This window comes from Festucalex cinctus, chromosome 1 (assembly GCF_051991245.1).
Source record: "Festucalex cinctus isolate MCC-2025b chromosome 1, RoL_Fcin_1.0, whole genome shotgun sequence".
Taxonomy (NCBI): Eukaryota; Metazoa; Chordata; class Actinopteri; order Syngnathiformes; family Syngnathidae; genus Festucalex; species Festucalex cinctus.
The window spans coordinates 17,185,369-17,202,424 of NC_135411.1; the positions used below are offsets into that span (position 1 = coordinate 17,185,369).

Sequence of the window (17,056 nt, forward strand, 5' to 3'; positions counted from 1 at the left end):
TTGCTTTAGAAATGACGTATGCTGCTGGAGCCAATTTCAAGGTGGAATTTTCCAGAAACGCCAGACATGGTGAGGAGAGGTAGGCTAACCCTGAAGCTGCCAGTTCTCAACCAGGAAGGCTCAAGCTGGGTGAGTACGTTCGGTAAAATGAAAGGCCAGTTACTAAATCTACAAGCCGCCACTGCCTCAAAAGTGTGCCGGTCGCACATCCTCCATGACAAACTTTACCTCGGTGACGATGGCTCGGTGCTGCCTGATCCTGCGGTATTCCTCCTCCAGGCCGACGTTGTGGAGCAGCGATAGGGACAGCGGCTTCCCGTTGCGGCACAAGATGGCCTGACACTTGCCCACGTTGGCGGCCGTCAAAACGAAGCAGCCGCCGGGGTCGGTGGGATCGTGGCGGATGTGACACAGAGCCGCCGAGCCGCCCAGCTTCTGCCCGGCGGTTCCCAGCTTCCTGTGATGGTGACGAAGGAGCGGCATTGGTTACGGGTCGATCGTTTTCAGAGCATCAATTTGACCAAATAAAGGTCATGACAGGCTTGTGAGGTAAACTTTGTCTGACGCAAACACAAAATGACCTTTGCATAACAAGGAAGGTGTTGGTCATGTAGTCCTCTTCGCTCTTGGTCTTGTGCAGCTCCTCGGCCAGCACGTCGTTCATGGTGCACTGTAAAAGGTACGGAACCTCCACGTTCCGGTCGCCGTCAAACACGCCGTAAAGAGCTTCGCGACTCCCGCAGAACCTGTTCACCGACAGCGCCGCCACACACAGTCTGAAATGAAAGGAAATCAGAGTGGGGGTTGGATTGTTATTGAGGAAAGTTTTCTGCTCGTTTATCGATTGCTCAGCATGTTGGTAACCATGGTAACAACATCCCTCCAACCAGTATATTGAACAAGAGGCGCATGCAGGGCTCGCCTCTCTCCTCTTTGTCCATGTGGAGATGTTTTAGCACCTCTTTATTATCAGTTATTTGTCCCCCTCCATTACTGACTGATTAAACTCACTTGTTTTTGACACCTGAGGCCTCCGTGTAACCATGACTCCACACGGCGGGCCCCCCAGGAGCCTCGTTCGATGAGAAGGTTGGTGGGGGATCAATGCGAAAGCAGCGAATATTACTGAAAGGGCAACAAGAAGTGGGTTCAATTCACTCGTATTGCGTAGAAGAGAGAAGAAAAAACTCAAGGAGGAATTTAATAATAAGGAAAAGCAAGGGTGGGAAAAGAAGGTACATGTAAATAGCACATGCGGGTATCAAAACACAAAGTCCAGTTCTTTCTTTAAAGCGGAAGTCAACTGAGCCCCTCAAAAAAAATTCTTGACAATGTGTTCTAGCCCCACTAGTGTAAATATGGTTTTCTTGTTAATATTGCATTAGTGGAATATGAGTTGATCAGCAAAGTCCAGCCGTTTTTATCCATCTTAAGGGGCGCCCATTTTGCCAATCACAGTTGCTCAGGGCTCATGAAACGACCTATCACACCTCACTTTTTTTTTTTTTTTTTAAGCTGAGCTGTGATTGGTCGTTTCCTGAGCCCTGAGCAACTGGGATGTCATCTTCAGTCGACAGCAAGTGGCAAAATGGCCGCCTCCTGAGATGGATAAAAGCGGCTGGATTTTGCTGCTCAACTCATCACAATGTCATGTTTAGAGTAGTGAGGTCACATATAACATATTATTGTCAAGGAATGTGTAAGGTTGACTGTCCTCTCCTTTCATTAAAATGTATTTTATATTCATTTATTTCATTAAAAGAAATAGGCAAACTGATTCTCTGATTATTATATAAGAAAGAATATTAAAAGTATCGCTGTGCCAAAAACTCATAAATCAAAAATCTAATTGCATTTATTTTTTGATTTGATCAAATCAGAAATTTATTCTGTTGGTCAGTCCACACGTGGGTGTTATTTTCACAAATTGTTGACCAAACTAAATGGCTGAAAATGGCTTGCTCGCTTAATGGTTGGAGGTACAAGGTCTTGGACCGATGCCAGTGATATACATTTAACAATCTTTTAGTTTATTGAATAATTTGTGGATTATTATTAAAATTCATTGAAAATTAATACATGGAAAAAAATTTATTTTATTATTAATATAACTTATTGAAAATATTTTATATCTATATTTTAGCTATTTAAAAAATAATAATCTCATCTACTAATAATCTGACTAAACTGATCTTTTCTCTAATGTGGCCCAGGGGAAATAAGCTTGCCCAATCTTGTGCTTAACTGTGAAAAAAACCCCAAACCAATAAGCAAAAAAACAACTCACTTGAGTTGCTCAAGGGTCTTGTGGTCCAGGTTGAGACGCGGGTTTCCAGTCAGGTCCAGTTCCTGAAGCTTGGGAGGCAAATTCTCCGGAAGCGTAATCTCGCTCAGCTCGTTGCAGCTCAGATCCACGCACTGATGTCAGAGGAAGACACGTAAACACTCGCACAACATGCGTGGGCGACGTCTACACTTGTTGGCCACTTGATTAGGTACAGTATGCCTGCATGATTTACTGTTTTGGCACCATGGTAGAATTTAGATGTAGTCGTCATGTTTCGTTGTGTGCAGGTGTATCGATGTTGCCTTACTTTCATTTCCATCAGCTGCATGACCTCAGGGAAGACCTCGATGGAGTTGGAGTGGGCGATGAGTGTGTGCATACGTCGGCAGTTCATGATGGTAGTGGGCACAGTTTTCAGCGTGTTGCCGCTCAGGTCGACCTCTTCCAGCTCCTCCAGCTTTGCCATTTTGCTGATGGAGAGAAAACAGAGGTATTATACTGTGGAGACGTTCATTACAAGCTGAACATTTCTTTGGACAAAGGGCCTAAATGGCAGGATAATTAGGCTTAATCTGATGAATTGATTCTCCTCTCACAATCTTATTCAGCAAACATCAGATTCTCACATGTCTCTAAAAGATAATCCTAAGCAATTATCCTTTTGTGTTAGTTATGTTAAGAGTGATTTTTTTTCCTCCCAAATTTGTTCCTTAACCTGTCGGTGTAATTATGTTCAGGGTGGTTCACAATTTAAAAATCATTGTGCGTGAACCCCACTTCAGATGCAACTTTGAGTGAGTTACCTGGCCGGGAAGGTCTGGAGGTGGTTGTAGGCCATGTGAAGAACCCGAAGGTGCGAGTGGCCCGTCAGCATGGGCACACACTTGTCCGTTAAGCGGTTGTTGGTCAGGTAGAGCTCCTGCAGGATGCTGTGGCTCTCCTCAGACAGCGTGGAAGGAGGCAGGTGCTCCAGCTTATTGGCCGAAGCGTTCACGCTTCGTAAACTGGGAGCAAATTTCAAAGATTATTAAAAAATGATGATTCCTTTTCATATTATAAAATGATTAAGGGTGTCAGGCGATTACATTTTTTTAAATCAGAATTAATCACGACTTCAATAGTTAAGAGGGCTGCACAATAAATAAAAAAAAGATCGATATCGCGATATTGGCCCATGCAATATACATATCACAAAGATGTGCAATAAGTTTGATATGGAATTTTATGCTTTTATCTAAATCTGACCAGTCAGACTGTCAGGTTTACCTGTTTGACATTTATTAAACATGACAAAAAGGAGAGAAGACACTCAGTTCAAAGCTCGCGAGGAGAGAGCAGAGGAACTGGAGGAGCAGAGGAAAAATCCCCTCCTCACCCTCTTTTTTTATTTGGTTTTCACGCCCCTGGTTACATAGGTGTTCCAATCCTAATAATGCAAATACAAAACATAGTCGGAACACAGTGTATGTAACGGAAATGTGCACTGCCATCCAATAGTTGAACATTATCGAGAGGTAATCACAATTAATTAACTAAGAATATATTGAGTTTGATTATTTTGCCACATGAAAAAAAATAATTCTTTCGTTATATAATAAAAATGTAATTTCTTTAGGTACATGTTAAATGTCGCAATAATATCGATACCACTATATTGAGCAACTATATCGCCTATCGCATGTTTTTCCAATATCGTGCAGCCCTAATAGTTAACTCATGATTAATCACAAATTTTAGATCTGTTCTAAATACAATAAAAAGCACAATAAAATATTTTATATTAAATTAAAAATAAATAAACCAAAACTTAAAAATATTAAAATATACTAATTTTCATACTCGTTAACACAAAAGTGGGAAAAATATTAAACCAATACAAATATGGCTGCATCTTTTAGTCATTGATACAGTAATTTCATAATACATAAAATGGAGTTAAAATTAAAAAGATGTACTGTACTGTAAGAAAAAATGAGTGTGATATTGAATTGTGTTGGTCATTTTTCTGTCTCTAGATGGCATAATTGCATTTGTAAGATGGTGACAGCTCAGTGCATTTTCTTTTCATATTAAGAGCTATCTAATCTTTAACATGAAGTAACTTGGGAAATTCTGCACATTTTTAAAATTGTAAAATACAACTTGACCCCTGTCTCCACAAATATATGCATTATTATTAAATTTATTACTGCTAAATTTTGACGTGGACGTGTCTGCTGTGTTGTGACTGGAATTCCCCCAGCACAGGCTTTCCAAGTAAGGGGCGGTAATTAAATGAGTGTTAAAAAAAGTGGTGTTAAAGGAACTTTAAATTAACTCAAAATTAAAGCACCAATTTTGATACCCCTAACACCCCTAATTGCAAAGAAAATGGAAAATTCTTTGCAGCTACCTGACACATTTGAGGAACAGGTTGCAGGGCAGCTCCACTAGTTGATTGTGGTGCACATCGAGAACTTCCAGCAGGGGGCGCTCCACCCTTTCAGGCAGCTTCTGCAACTGGTTGTGTCCCACACTCAGCTTCCTCAGGCTGCTGCTGCATAACAACCTGCGGCCCCCAGATGGCTTTGTCAGAACAGAACCAGCATGCATACATACATACGCAGATACAGAAAGATGAGGGATGTGCTGCATACAAAGTGACTTCTATGAGGGGAAGCGAGCGTCTGCTCTGATTTATGACCCTCTGTGGAGGACAGATGAGCGGCTGGCATAGGGCAGACGGGATAAGTCAGCGCCGCACTCCATTTAGAGCCTTGCGGACGCGCCGCCGAGGGACACTCACCGCGCTGGGAGCTCGCCGACGAGGTTGTGGCTGGCGTCCAGCACTTCCAGTTTCTTCGCTTCGCATAGCCAGTCTGGCAAAGACTCCATACGGTTCCTTCGGAAGGGCAGAGGAGAAAAAAAAAAAATGGGGCGATGATGATGACAAATGGTGTGCGGTTTGTTAGAGCGAGGCAGCTAATATTTCTTCCGCGTGTGTTTAATTCACCGCAGTGCCAAGAGGAAGCGTTTTCAAGGCTGAGATAATGATTAAGTGCTTTGAAACATAAATCGAAACCAAAGATTACTGTCCTCACATTTCACATTAAAGGTCATTTTATGTCCTTGCGCGCGTGTGCGTTTGGCATTTTTCTCACCGTGAGATGTCCATGTAACTCAGATTGGAGGGCACGGGACTGACATCCAGGCTCCGCAGCTCTGTGGGGAGAAATCCAAACTCATTAACTTCCAGCAAGGACGTTTGCGGTTCGTCTAGAAAAACAGGTGGTTGGGAATACGGAGGGGAGGCGAGCGATACATATTCACATCTGTCTGAAACAAAGGAGGCGTTTTTGACCCACCGTTGTTGGAGGCGTAGATGCCCTTGAGCAGGCATCCCTTGACCTTGAGGCTGCCGATTCGGTTTCTCTCGCAGTGAAGCACCTCCAGGCGGGGAAACACGGAGGCATCCAGCAGCGTCAACCGGTTGTCCCTCACGTCCAGCTGGGTGACGTGTCTTAACAGGTCAGGTTCATCCGGCACCATGTTGGAGATCTTATTCAGCCTGGGGGAACACAGAACAGATGTTTAAAGTGGACATATCAGGTTAAATTGAATGTTTAATTGCTTGCATACAAATACAAATAGTTGGGTCTCTGGAGTGTGTAATTAAATCAGATTGCTTAAGTGCTTATCTGTTGCATCTTTTAAATGTACTTGTAATGGTGGTAATCGTAGATGTATTAAAGAGGAAGCCAACGTCATTACATGCAAGAATATCAACGGTATTGATTACAAATAGAATGAATTTAGAGAATTTTGACAAGTCAAAAGATTGTAAAATTATGACAACTTGTACTTTCAGCTAACACAACATTGCCTTGACAAGGAGAAGTAATATTTCACCATATTTCACGTTGTCACTTTATAAGAAAAATGTGTAAAAATGTGTGTGCGTGTCATATTTCATTGCTAAAAAATATTTTTGAGTGTGTTAAAATTACTGCACATTTTTTTAGACAAGTCATACATATACTGTAATATAAAGTGAGTTATAAACGTAGACAATTTTCAAAATCTGGACGGTTCTGTACCGTCGTTCAATTATATTCAAAATATATTACCAGTGCTACTATTTTAATTACAATTATGTATTAAAGCCCTCATCCATGGATCTTATCCCAACAGCCTTTGGAGGAGAGGCGGGATACATCCTGGACCGGTTGTTGGTCAGGGCACGTATCGGCAAACAAACATTCACACTCACATTCGCACCTGCAGACAATTTAAGACTGCATAGTCTCAAACTCCAGTCCTTGAGGGCCCCAGTCCTGCATGGAGTTTTCCCTCCTGCAACTGAATCAGGATCAGGATCATGGGCCAAAATTTGAGACCTATGATTTCGTGTCACATGAGGCTAACATGCGTATTTCTAGAATGGGGAGGAAGTCAGAGAAGACGCAAAACTCACAAAGGAGGTCCTCGGTCGAGATCTGAACCTGCAGGGGGTTAACCCCTTCCGACCCATAGATGATTGCAGTGGACATGACATATTTACGTGCCTATAACATGCATGATGTTCATGCTAAAAATGTCACTCACTCACTCACAACAGTACCAAGCACTATAACGGTCCAATAATAATGTTAATGCGACTGCTTGCTAATCCTAGCTAACTTACTAGCTTATAGCATGGAGCCAAAGTAGCCACTTGTTGATCTACTGTAATTGTGTGTGAAGTATTTTTCATCAAAAAGATGAGCACATTTTATGTGAAATATCCGAAATGGTTGAATATAATCTGCTTACAAAAAATATATACCTGTATATACACGGGTAAAATGGTTGTCCTGACTAAAAAGTTGACATGTCGTTTTTGTTGACTAAAACTAGACAAATAAAATGACATTTTCTTGGACTAAAATCAAGACTAAAATGCTAGATTTATAGTGGACTAAAAATGAACTAAATAAAAATGGGATGAAGTTGAGCAACTGTGATAAAAACTTACAAGCATGACTGAATTCGGACTAAAAATGAGACTAAATTTTAAAATGGCAGACAAAATTAACACTAGGTCAGTAATATATGATTCATAAAGTCTTCTGATATAGATAGACAAAAACAATTTCAGAATAATCTGGATTATACACAGTCGCTGACACGTGAGCATGTTGCAAAACATTTTTCCATGATTCTTTTTACTGATTGAGCAAAAGTTACAAAGAGTGAGGCATTAACTTGCAAATAGTGCAAGTCATTGCAACTTAACCTATGGCGAGACAACTGTCGGCGTCGCAACGAGCAAATCATTCGCTGATTCTCTGCAGTCTGCCGTTAGTTTCCATCATTAAGGGCACAATCAAAGTTCAATCTTCTACAAACCGCCTCACGTGTATTCGCTCTGTCCTTTGCCGCTACCTGAGATCGACGTGTTTGACGCGCAGCAGCCGGAAGTTCTGCAGGGTGAGCGTCTCCAGGTTGTTGCCGGCCATGCACAGCTTCTCCATGGACGCCAGCCGCTCGAGCACCTGCGGCACGTGGCTGAACTGGTTGAAGGACAGGCCCAGGTACGACAGCCTCTGAAGGGAGCCCAGCTCGTCGGGTAGTTCACTCAGGCTGTTGCCGTCCAGCAGGAACGTTTGCAAACTGCGAGAGGAAAGAGAAACCACGACATTAAGGGAAAGGAAACCCAAGATTTGCGCCTGTGAAGCAATGAAGTTACATAAAATGGTCAGCAGGTGGCGGCAGGCATCCAGCCGGCCCTGCTGGCCACTTCTGGAATGTGCGGCATACCAGATCATTCCACCAGATTAACTTCTCATCGCATTCACTCTTGCAGGCAGCATGCCTTTATGTTCATGTTAAATCAAAGCACTTTCTGCTAAATCACACCTTGGTAATGGTAGTGGTCCTCACAGCTGTCTAAAAACAATAGATTGGCTGCACAGTATAAAAGCAGTCCTCAAGCATGAGTTTGAAAGAATAAACCAAAATCACATTTATTTATTTAATGGTGGAGATGAGAAACGTTCATCAGTTTAATGAGTTTCACGGCTTCATGCAATGACTTTTACATCTTGCCATTACAGAAGAACAGCTGAAAACTTCAAGTGTAAATATTAAGGAAAAAAAAAATCTGTACTTTGCTCGCACATGACAAGCTCAGCAAGGCTGGGGTCATTGAAAACACGATCATGTGGAGGCATTATCATGCACAAACACTTCCATCCCTCATCGGTGTTCCTGCTATTTCATAGCCAAAACGTAAGCAGAGCTGCTCTGACTTTGATCGGACGCACACAGCACAGGTTTGCTTTACCTAACATCTTTAGCTCTGTCTGCTTGACACAGCTGTCCTTTTCAAATAGAGGGGTGGGGTGTGATGCCAGGTGAGGATGCATGTGACCACAGGAAACACTTTTTTTTTTTTTTGGCCATGCTAGTATAAAGTGTAATAGCACATCCACTACAGTAGGTGGCAGTAGCACTGTCATTGTTTTAGAGTGTGCGTAGTGTTTTTTTTTTGTTTTTTTTAAATGGTATGTAAAGTGAGCTAAAAGTGTTGAACCTTGAACTATTTTGACAAATTCAGGATAAATTATTAGGGCACCTGGGCACTGTAAATTCTGGGAGGGAACAAAGCTAAATATATCTATTTTACAGTGATTGACTGGTGACCTGTCCTGATATACCCCGCCTCTCGCCCAAAACCAGCTGACCCGCGACCCTGATGAGGACAAGCAGGCAAAACCTCAAATAATCTCATCTGTCATAATTCAACATTCATTCCTTTGTATGGGATTGTAAAGCAAAACAAAGCTGAATAGCTGAAAAGCTTAAATACACAGAGAGAGTAAACATTTAATTCAGCACATTCAACAAGCCCGAGAATTACTTTGTAAAAATGTCTTGCTGTGCAGAACAACAAAAACGGCGCAGGGCGGGGGCGTCACGATTGAGGCCATGTCTGAATGGCGAATGCCACAAAAGTTGTCGAGCGTGTTGAAGCTAGTGAAGCGCCGTGCGGCGTTTGCACTGCCAGGTGCTTGTTACTAGGTAACAACTACATTTGGCTATGTCAACTTTTGACGCTGGGGTCAGGTGAAAAGTTCAGCCACTTTGAAGCCAGTGATGGCCTCACCTAAGTTCTAATGTCAATAACCAAAAGAACAGAGTGGAAAAACTTCAACAAGTTCCCTATTGCTGGAAATAAATGCGGAACTGGAATACTTTACTCCGTTCAAACTGTTGAAAGCACAGAATTTTCCAAAATGCAGTGGTAAGATAAGTGTGGCGTCCTCGTTTATTTGTATGAGCACATTTTTAATTTATGTTAAACAACATAACCAGTATACTAAATTAATGTCCAGTAAAACTGAAGTTTAAAACAAAATGGGAAGGTCTACTTACGCTAAACATAAACATAGCCATCACATGTCAAAGTATACAGGACGGCTAAGCATCTCCATAATGTACGACCATCTGCGGAGGAAGCTCATTTACAGCATAGAGTAAGAGCCCACAATTAATCTAAGAGACATGTTAAAATGCTTCGGTATGTGCGGCTGTTTTGGTTAGCAATACAGCTAACATGGATTTCGCTTTTAGGCCTTGTGAATGTCCACCCCCGACAATAAAAGAGATGACTTCTATTTGAAGACACTTATTTGCATTATAGGGGACATATCGTGGAATATTGACTTTTTAATTGGTTGTATACAAATAGGTGGCTCTCTGGAGTGCCTGAGATCGATCACATACATCTTTTGTTGTCCTTTCCTGTCAGTAAGTGAATCGCTTTTATTGTCTATTGGAGGGACTATAAATCTGGTTATTTACATTTATAAAGATGATACTTTTTTTTTTTTTTTTTAAATACATGTTCTCAGTTTGACTTTCAGAATCGTGACCTAAATAACCATGAGAAAACGTGACACCACCCTACTGTTACCTACTTGGTCATGGCCCCCACAGAGCTGGGAACAGAGGGCAGGTAATTGCAGCTGAGGTTGACCTCTGTCAGCGTGGGGATGTCACAGATGGCCAGCGGGAACTGGCCGAGGTGGTTGTTGGACAGGTTGAGGCTCCGCAGACGAGAGAACCTACACATATAAGGAGACACGACACAACGGTAAGATTCAACGGCGCCTTCGCGGAGTTTAGAAAACAGTCGCAACCCCGCCGTCTGTGTTGTCTATTCAAACAGCAGAGACCGCTGACATTTGGAGTGGCGTCCCATAGTAAGAGGGGTGACCTTCACGTGTCAACACCCACTCATCTGTTTTTAATCACATACCTGCAAAGAGCCAATGCCAGGATATCTGTTCAAAGTAGCCACACTGGATTTTTTTTTTCATCCTACTATTTACACACACACTGCACATGAAGGTGACAAAAAACATTGATCAGGGCTGGCGAGTCATTCCCGCTGAGGGTGACTCCCGCAGGCAATATGTGTGTGCGTGAGTGTGCGCGTGTCATTCACTCATTCAATCAACCTCTGCAATCTGCTGAGTAATGCTCATATCACTTTCCTGCTCCTCTGCTCGTCTGTCCTATCATGCCATCATCTTCGAGCACGCTCCTGCGTCCTTTCCGTATCTGTCTGAAGCCGCTCTGGTGATTTTTATCTCCGCTAGCAAGTTTATGATCTAACAAATCTGTTTGTCTCTGAGCAGGATTAGAGGACAGTTTCACAGAACTCAATGAAGGGGGGGTGTAGCGTGGTCTGCGGTGGAAGAAACCATTCAAATACAAGGGAAGGAGAGACTGGGGTTATTTCACTTTTAATAATATCGCAAAAGCAAATGTATTGGGTGGTATTAACCAAAAGTGTGCAATTTGGCATTGAACAAAACTAAGATGAACATACAGTATTTTCATGTTTTTCTATGCACAGAAGTAGTACCAGACAAAAAGTTTGGACACTTTCTAATTAAATACCGTGACATCATGTCTGGTACAACGTAGCAAATAAAAAAAAAAAATATATATATATATATATATATATATTATATATATATATATATAAGGGGTGTGAATTGCCTAGTACCTAACGATTCGATCCGTATCACGATTCACAGGTCACGATTCGATTCGATACCGATTAATCCCGATAAGAATTTACAAGTCGATTGTTGCGATTTTTTTTTTACTCAAATTTAGAAAATACCATTCAGTAAATTTGTATGAAAATGTATTATTTATTGATCTGAAACTTCAGTTTTATAACCTTGAGACACTGTATTTAACAAACAGGTTGTAACCTTTTTCATGTTGGAACAGCATTGAAATAAAATATTAACGCTTAATGTTCCATTAACATAACATTCTTCCATGCTTAAGGTGTGAAAGTTAGACGTTTTGTTGAATATATATATATATATATATATATATATATATATGGTGGTAGATAAGAGAAAAAAAAACGGTTTGATAAATGTTTTTTTTTTTTTATTGTTATTATATTTAACTGATCCCCAACGGAACTTCTCCCTAATATGTTTACATGGCAGGTATTAAAATAAAATAACATTTTCACCTATTACTGACATTTCATTTCTGCCAAGATGCGTACCTGAATCTAGTCCTCCGTAACAAATATTTGGTGATGGTTGCATTCATTAAATCTCTGTTTTGCTTAAATGCTACAGTTATAATCCATCTGTGGATTTTTTTTAGCCCAGGATTTAAGGATTAAAGTCATTTTTGCAGATAATTAAAGGAAGGCCTTCATTTTGGATATTTTAAGCATCTGCGGACACCGACTGTCAACTTTTATTTTAAATACCTTCATTCGTGACAAAAGTCCCTCACGACCTGCAAAAGCATCCCGACAGATGTAAATAAAAGAGGCCAAACTCTGAGTCATTTGCATGGCCAGGAATGACCTCACGCTCAGACAGAGAGAGAGATGCATGCTGGGAATTCAGGCAGTTTTATGCCAGCGGAAACGATGAGTCTGATTATTGCCTATCTGATCTGCCGCTAAGTATTTGGCCAGCAGAGCAAAGATGGCAGAGAGAGGAGGCAGGCGGCATGGCTCTCCTTTTGGGAGATCTAACAAAAGCACTCTGACTCCAAGTTTGATGTTACACTCCCCCCCCCCCCCCCCCACACACACACACACACCCACCCACACACACACACACACACGCGCATTGCTTGTGATTTTAGCCAACTAAAAACAGCCTTTCACAAAAGTGTCCAAAATAGTACACACACACACACACGCAGACACATTCACGAAGCCTTTGGTCTCTCCGGTAACTCTGCAAAAATAATTCATCTCTCAGCTAAACGTGTCTTTCTCATTACTGACCTCCTTTTGTGTCATCGCGCTGAGTCAAATGAGGACGAGCCTACTCAGGTTTGGCAGCGCCAAAGGGATGTTTCCTCATTTGGTCTGTGCGGAAGCTGTGCATCACTCGCATTTAAAGGAGAAATATTATGGAAAATGGACTTTTGGATTGCTTGTATACAAATCATTGGGTCCCTGGAGTGCCTGTCCATCCATCAAGTGTGAAATTAAACAAGTAAATCTTTTGCCGACTGCCTATTTCTGAAAATGCGGTCTGACATTTTGCATTTCCTCTCCACTGTTACAAAACAGTAGAGACAATTGCGATAGCAACCCTTTTCGCACACTGAGATGTGTGGACATCCATGGCCATTTTTCAAGCAATGACATTTAAGCAGAGCTTCACTTTTGAGTTTTGTTGGATGCAAAGATTACCGTTATCTTATAATGTTAGCTTCTGATAAGCGTCACATACTTGGATAGGTTGTCGACACGGTGGCGGAAGTATTTGTGTTCGGTTATTGTGTCCATGTGCCACATGGCATGTATGAAGTGCTTCCTTGATGAGTGAAAATGTGTTTCTTCCAGTCTGATGTCTGTTCTTGCAAGCAGCAGTTTCTACCCCTGGTCCTCATCGTAGTTTAAAAAAAAAAAAAAGTCGCCATTGGTCCAGCAATATATGGGGCGGGGTAAACACTGCAGTTAGCCCCTTAAAAACGACTAAATTCAGCTACACAAAAAAATGTAGTGTGTAAAGTGATACACAACTATTGATCATAGTGACGAAACAATGCCCCTGAAATATTATTTTAACACATGGGTACTAAATTATAGGAGGGGAAAGCATAATGTGTCCCAAATAGCTGTGGAGGAACATTCACAATTCATTCACAACTCATTCACAATTTTATCCGAAGCAGCAACACAAGAATGAGGAACGTAAGATTACACAAGCAAAACCACACACGCACATTCCCGTCATTGCATTTGGACAACACGACGACGTAGCCTGCAGACACGTATTTTTCCTGTAAGAAGTAGGAGTGTCTTTCTGCAAGCAGTTTATAATGAACATAATGTCGCAGAAATCTTGATCAGAAAAAAATAAAAACAGACCGCGAGCCTTTGCATACATGTGACTGCACACGTAATCACAATCACGCATATGGTACTGTACATACATCTTGGCTGCGGTGCTTTCATCGAGTCCCGCAATAAGCATGCAGCAGATGGTGCACATGGAGAGAGGGAGTGGAAGGGCCAGTCACATTAAAAGCGTCCCTGCTGATGAATATGGCCTTCTGGGCTCGTTACATTGCAGCCCTGGCTAGCCTCTTTGGGCCCTGTGTGTGCAACCCCCCTTATTCCTGTTGTTCACACTGCAGGTGGACACTTAAGTGGTCCAAACCGGTCAGCCATGGCCTGCTAAACGGAGCACACACTGAGCATTTCCCCTGTTTTGATGATCAAAGTCAGCGAAGGTTCAACTCCTTGTATATCTCTGAAAGATTAATTACGCTGTCGTGTGCGGAGTTTTAATAGCAACTTTTTTCTCCTCGATCTGCTCGGAAAACACTTGGGCTGGCAATTGTAAATGTCAAGCTAGGGACACACACACCAACAATCGGGCCAGATTTAAGTCTTTTTCTGCCCTTGCAATCAAAAGGCCCAGTTGTCGGATATAGAGTAGCTCACAAAAGTGAATAGACCCTTCACATTTCTCTAGATGTTTAATTATATCTTTTCATGGGACAACACTGAAAGAAATGAGACATATAATGAAAAGTAGTCATTGTGAATTTATTGATCCCCAAACCAACTCACATTGTTCACATAATGGACATTTTCACTGACGGGTGTACTCGCTTTTGTTGCCAGGGGTTTAGGTGTTAATAATGGCTGTATTTTGTATTATTGTAAGGGAACAATAAATTTATAGTGTTATATAAGCTGTATACTGACTACTTTTAATTGTGGCAAAGTGTCATTTCCCCAATGTTGTCCCATGAAAAGATCGAATTCAATATCTGCAGAAATGTACTCACTTTTGTGAGATACTGTATTTTAAAGATGATACAATCCACTGAGCTGCCTCTCACACAAGTCTTGCTCCTGCGACAGAGATTGTCAGTGCAGAACGGTTGAATGTAGGAGTGTTAAAAAAATAGATTTGGAGATGTATTGCAATATTTCAGTGTGCAATTCTCATATCGATTCAATATGTGACTGAATCAACGTTTGGACATCAATTTTTTTATGGAAATATATTCAACAAAATGTCTTACTTTGGGTTAGGGTTCACACTTTAAGCATGGAAGAATGTTATATGAATGGAACATCAAACATTAATATTTTATTTCAATGCTGTTCAAACATGAAACAGATTGCAACCTGTTTGTTCAATATAGTGGCTCAAATTTATAAGCCTGAAATTTCAGATAAATAAATCAATTTTCATACAAATCTTACAGTGTACCAGTTTACTGATTATCATTTTCTAAACTTGAACAAAAAATAAAAATAAAAGCAATAATTACCTTATACATTCGTCTCGGGATTAATCGGTATTGAATTGAATCGTGACCTATGAATTGTGATTCATGTCCAGTACACCGCAAACTACAATCGTAATAAGAACACACATCGATTTTTTTTTCCTTCGTCATGTGTGCCGTCTCTCCCATAAAAAAAAAAAAAAAGTTAAGATCTTAAAAATCAGAATGCATCCAGTGACGCCTTGCTACTTCACAATCATATCTCGCATGTTACGATGGCTCATCTTATCTCATTATCCCAACATTTGCCTGCGTTTTTGGCAACCTGATTAACGCTAAGCAAGTTACAGCGTTGTACCTCTGCAGCTGCTGCAGCCACTGGTCTGCGGGCAGGAAGTTGTGTTTGAGGTTGAGATGGGTGAGGTCGTGACTGTAGAAGAGGTTGGGCGGAAGCTGCTCCAAGCTGCAGCAGGACAGATCCACAGAGTTGATCCTCTGCGACACCATCTAGAAAGGACGAACGCGCAGCACATACAAGCAAGTAGTTAAACGAGATTATCTCCAGCTGAAGGGTCAAACGGCATTCAGTGGCCAATCTTCTTAGAACTAGCGAAGAAGAAAGGGAAAGTGCAGCGGGTTAGTTCAGTGACCTATGGTAGCGCATTACATCATCATGTTATCCAGCTAACTGCATGCGTTCGCATCACTTGCTTGTTGGCTAGGATATAAAATATACATTGCCCTCCATAAGTATTGGCACCCATGGTTAAGATGCACTTTTTTTCTAAATAATACGAACCCCCCACCCCCCCAAAAAAAAAAAAAAAAAAAAAAAATCCAACCTTTTATTCAAATGCATTTATATTCAGTGTTTCAGTGTGAGGGGAAAAAAATCCCACATCAAAAAAGATCATGGGTTCAAATCATGGGTTCCACATTTATTATTATTAGCACCCGTGATGTTAATACTTTGTACAACCCCTTTTGCCAAAGAAAAAAAAACAACAACAACATAATCTCTTATGTTTCACAGCATAGTAGAACACAGAAAAAGGACTCTTCGACCATTCCTCTTTGGACAGTCTCTCTAAGCGATTTGGGTCCTTTATTTAGCCCCCTCCACAGGTTTTCAATGGGGTTGATGTCTGGGGACTGAGATGGCCAAGGGAGGAGCATGATTCGGTGTCTGGTGAACCACAATTTTCAGTATGAGAGTGTTTGGAAGTCAAATTTGTTTGTAAATCGAATCACATTAAATTTTGTTTCAAAATTACATTTTATCTAATTATTTTTTAAATAGAAAATAATAAAAATGAAAAAAATATGTATACAGTATATACTTTATATACAGTAAATAAAATAAAATAAAACAAAAAATTAAATTACATCATTCATTCACCCATCATCCATTATCTAAACCAGTTTTCCTCACAATACACTGAATTACATTTTTACAAAGTATGATACAATAAAAACAAAATAAATATGCTTACTGTACATTGATGGTGGAGGAGTTATTTAACTGGGTTCATGTGAGGCTGCATTTGTAATGTTTGCTGACTGTCTGTGAAGTACACATGACTGTGATTGGCGCATATGACGAGGCAAGATTATGGAGTTAAAATCATGCCAAAACCCCATAAACACACAAAACATCTATGTACACAAAACGAAATTTACGCAGTTGTATAATTTCTTTTTACATACGCAAAGCATTTTTTTTTGCACTTGAAAGATATTTTTTGTACTCAAAATTTTTTTGTTGTACACTTGCTCGGCGGGTTTGTGGCAGAGAGGGTAACTACTACCTACAGTACAGCACTTTACCGTAATGTATGATGTGGCGCACACTTAAAAATATGAAATATGGCATTTATGGACATCAGTCAGCCCTTGTTCGTATCTGCGAATGTTCGTAAATCGGATGTTCGTAACTAAAGAACTACCTGTACTCAACTTCATGAGTCTCTAAGGGCGAGTTCTCCCTAA

General features: G+C 40.9%; 1 protein-coding gene across 2 annotated transcripts in view; it reads right to left on the reverse strand.

Moving 5' to 3' along the window:
- The window catches only part of phlpp1 (PH domain and leucine rich repeat protein phosphatase 1), an 85,077-nt gene that overhangs the window by 11,710 nt on the left and 56,311 nt on the right, over window positions 1-17,056 (reverse strand). For both annotated transcript variants that reach the window (XM_077519918.1, XM_077519926.1), the window contains exons 4-16: window positions 15,426-15,574; window positions 10,228-10,374; window positions 7,691-7,918; window positions 5,632-5,834; window positions 5,428-5,488; window positions 5,073-5,168; window positions 4,680-4,835; window positions 3,091-3,291; window positions 2,595-2,757; window positions 2,288-2,418; window positions 1,012-1,125; window positions 582-776; window positions 229-457 (exon numbers count right to left, since the gene is read on the reverse strand). In XM_077519918.1, coding sequence (XP_077376044.1) covers window positions 229-457; window positions 582-776; window positions 1,012-1,125; window positions 2,288-2,418; window positions 2,595-2,757; window positions 3,091-3,291; window positions 4,680-4,835; window positions 5,073-5,168; window positions 5,428-5,488; window positions 5,632-5,834; window positions 7,691-7,918; window positions 10,228-10,374; window positions 15,426-15,574 — 2,073 coding nt within the window. The remainder of the gene's footprint in view (window positions 1-228; window positions 458-581; window positions 777-1,011; window positions 1,126-2,287; window positions 2,419-2,594; window positions 2,758-3,090; window positions 3,292-4,679; window positions 4,836-5,072; window positions 5,169-5,427; window positions 5,489-5,631; window positions 5,835-7,690; window positions 7,919-10,227; window positions 10,375-15,425; window positions 15,575-17,056) is intronic.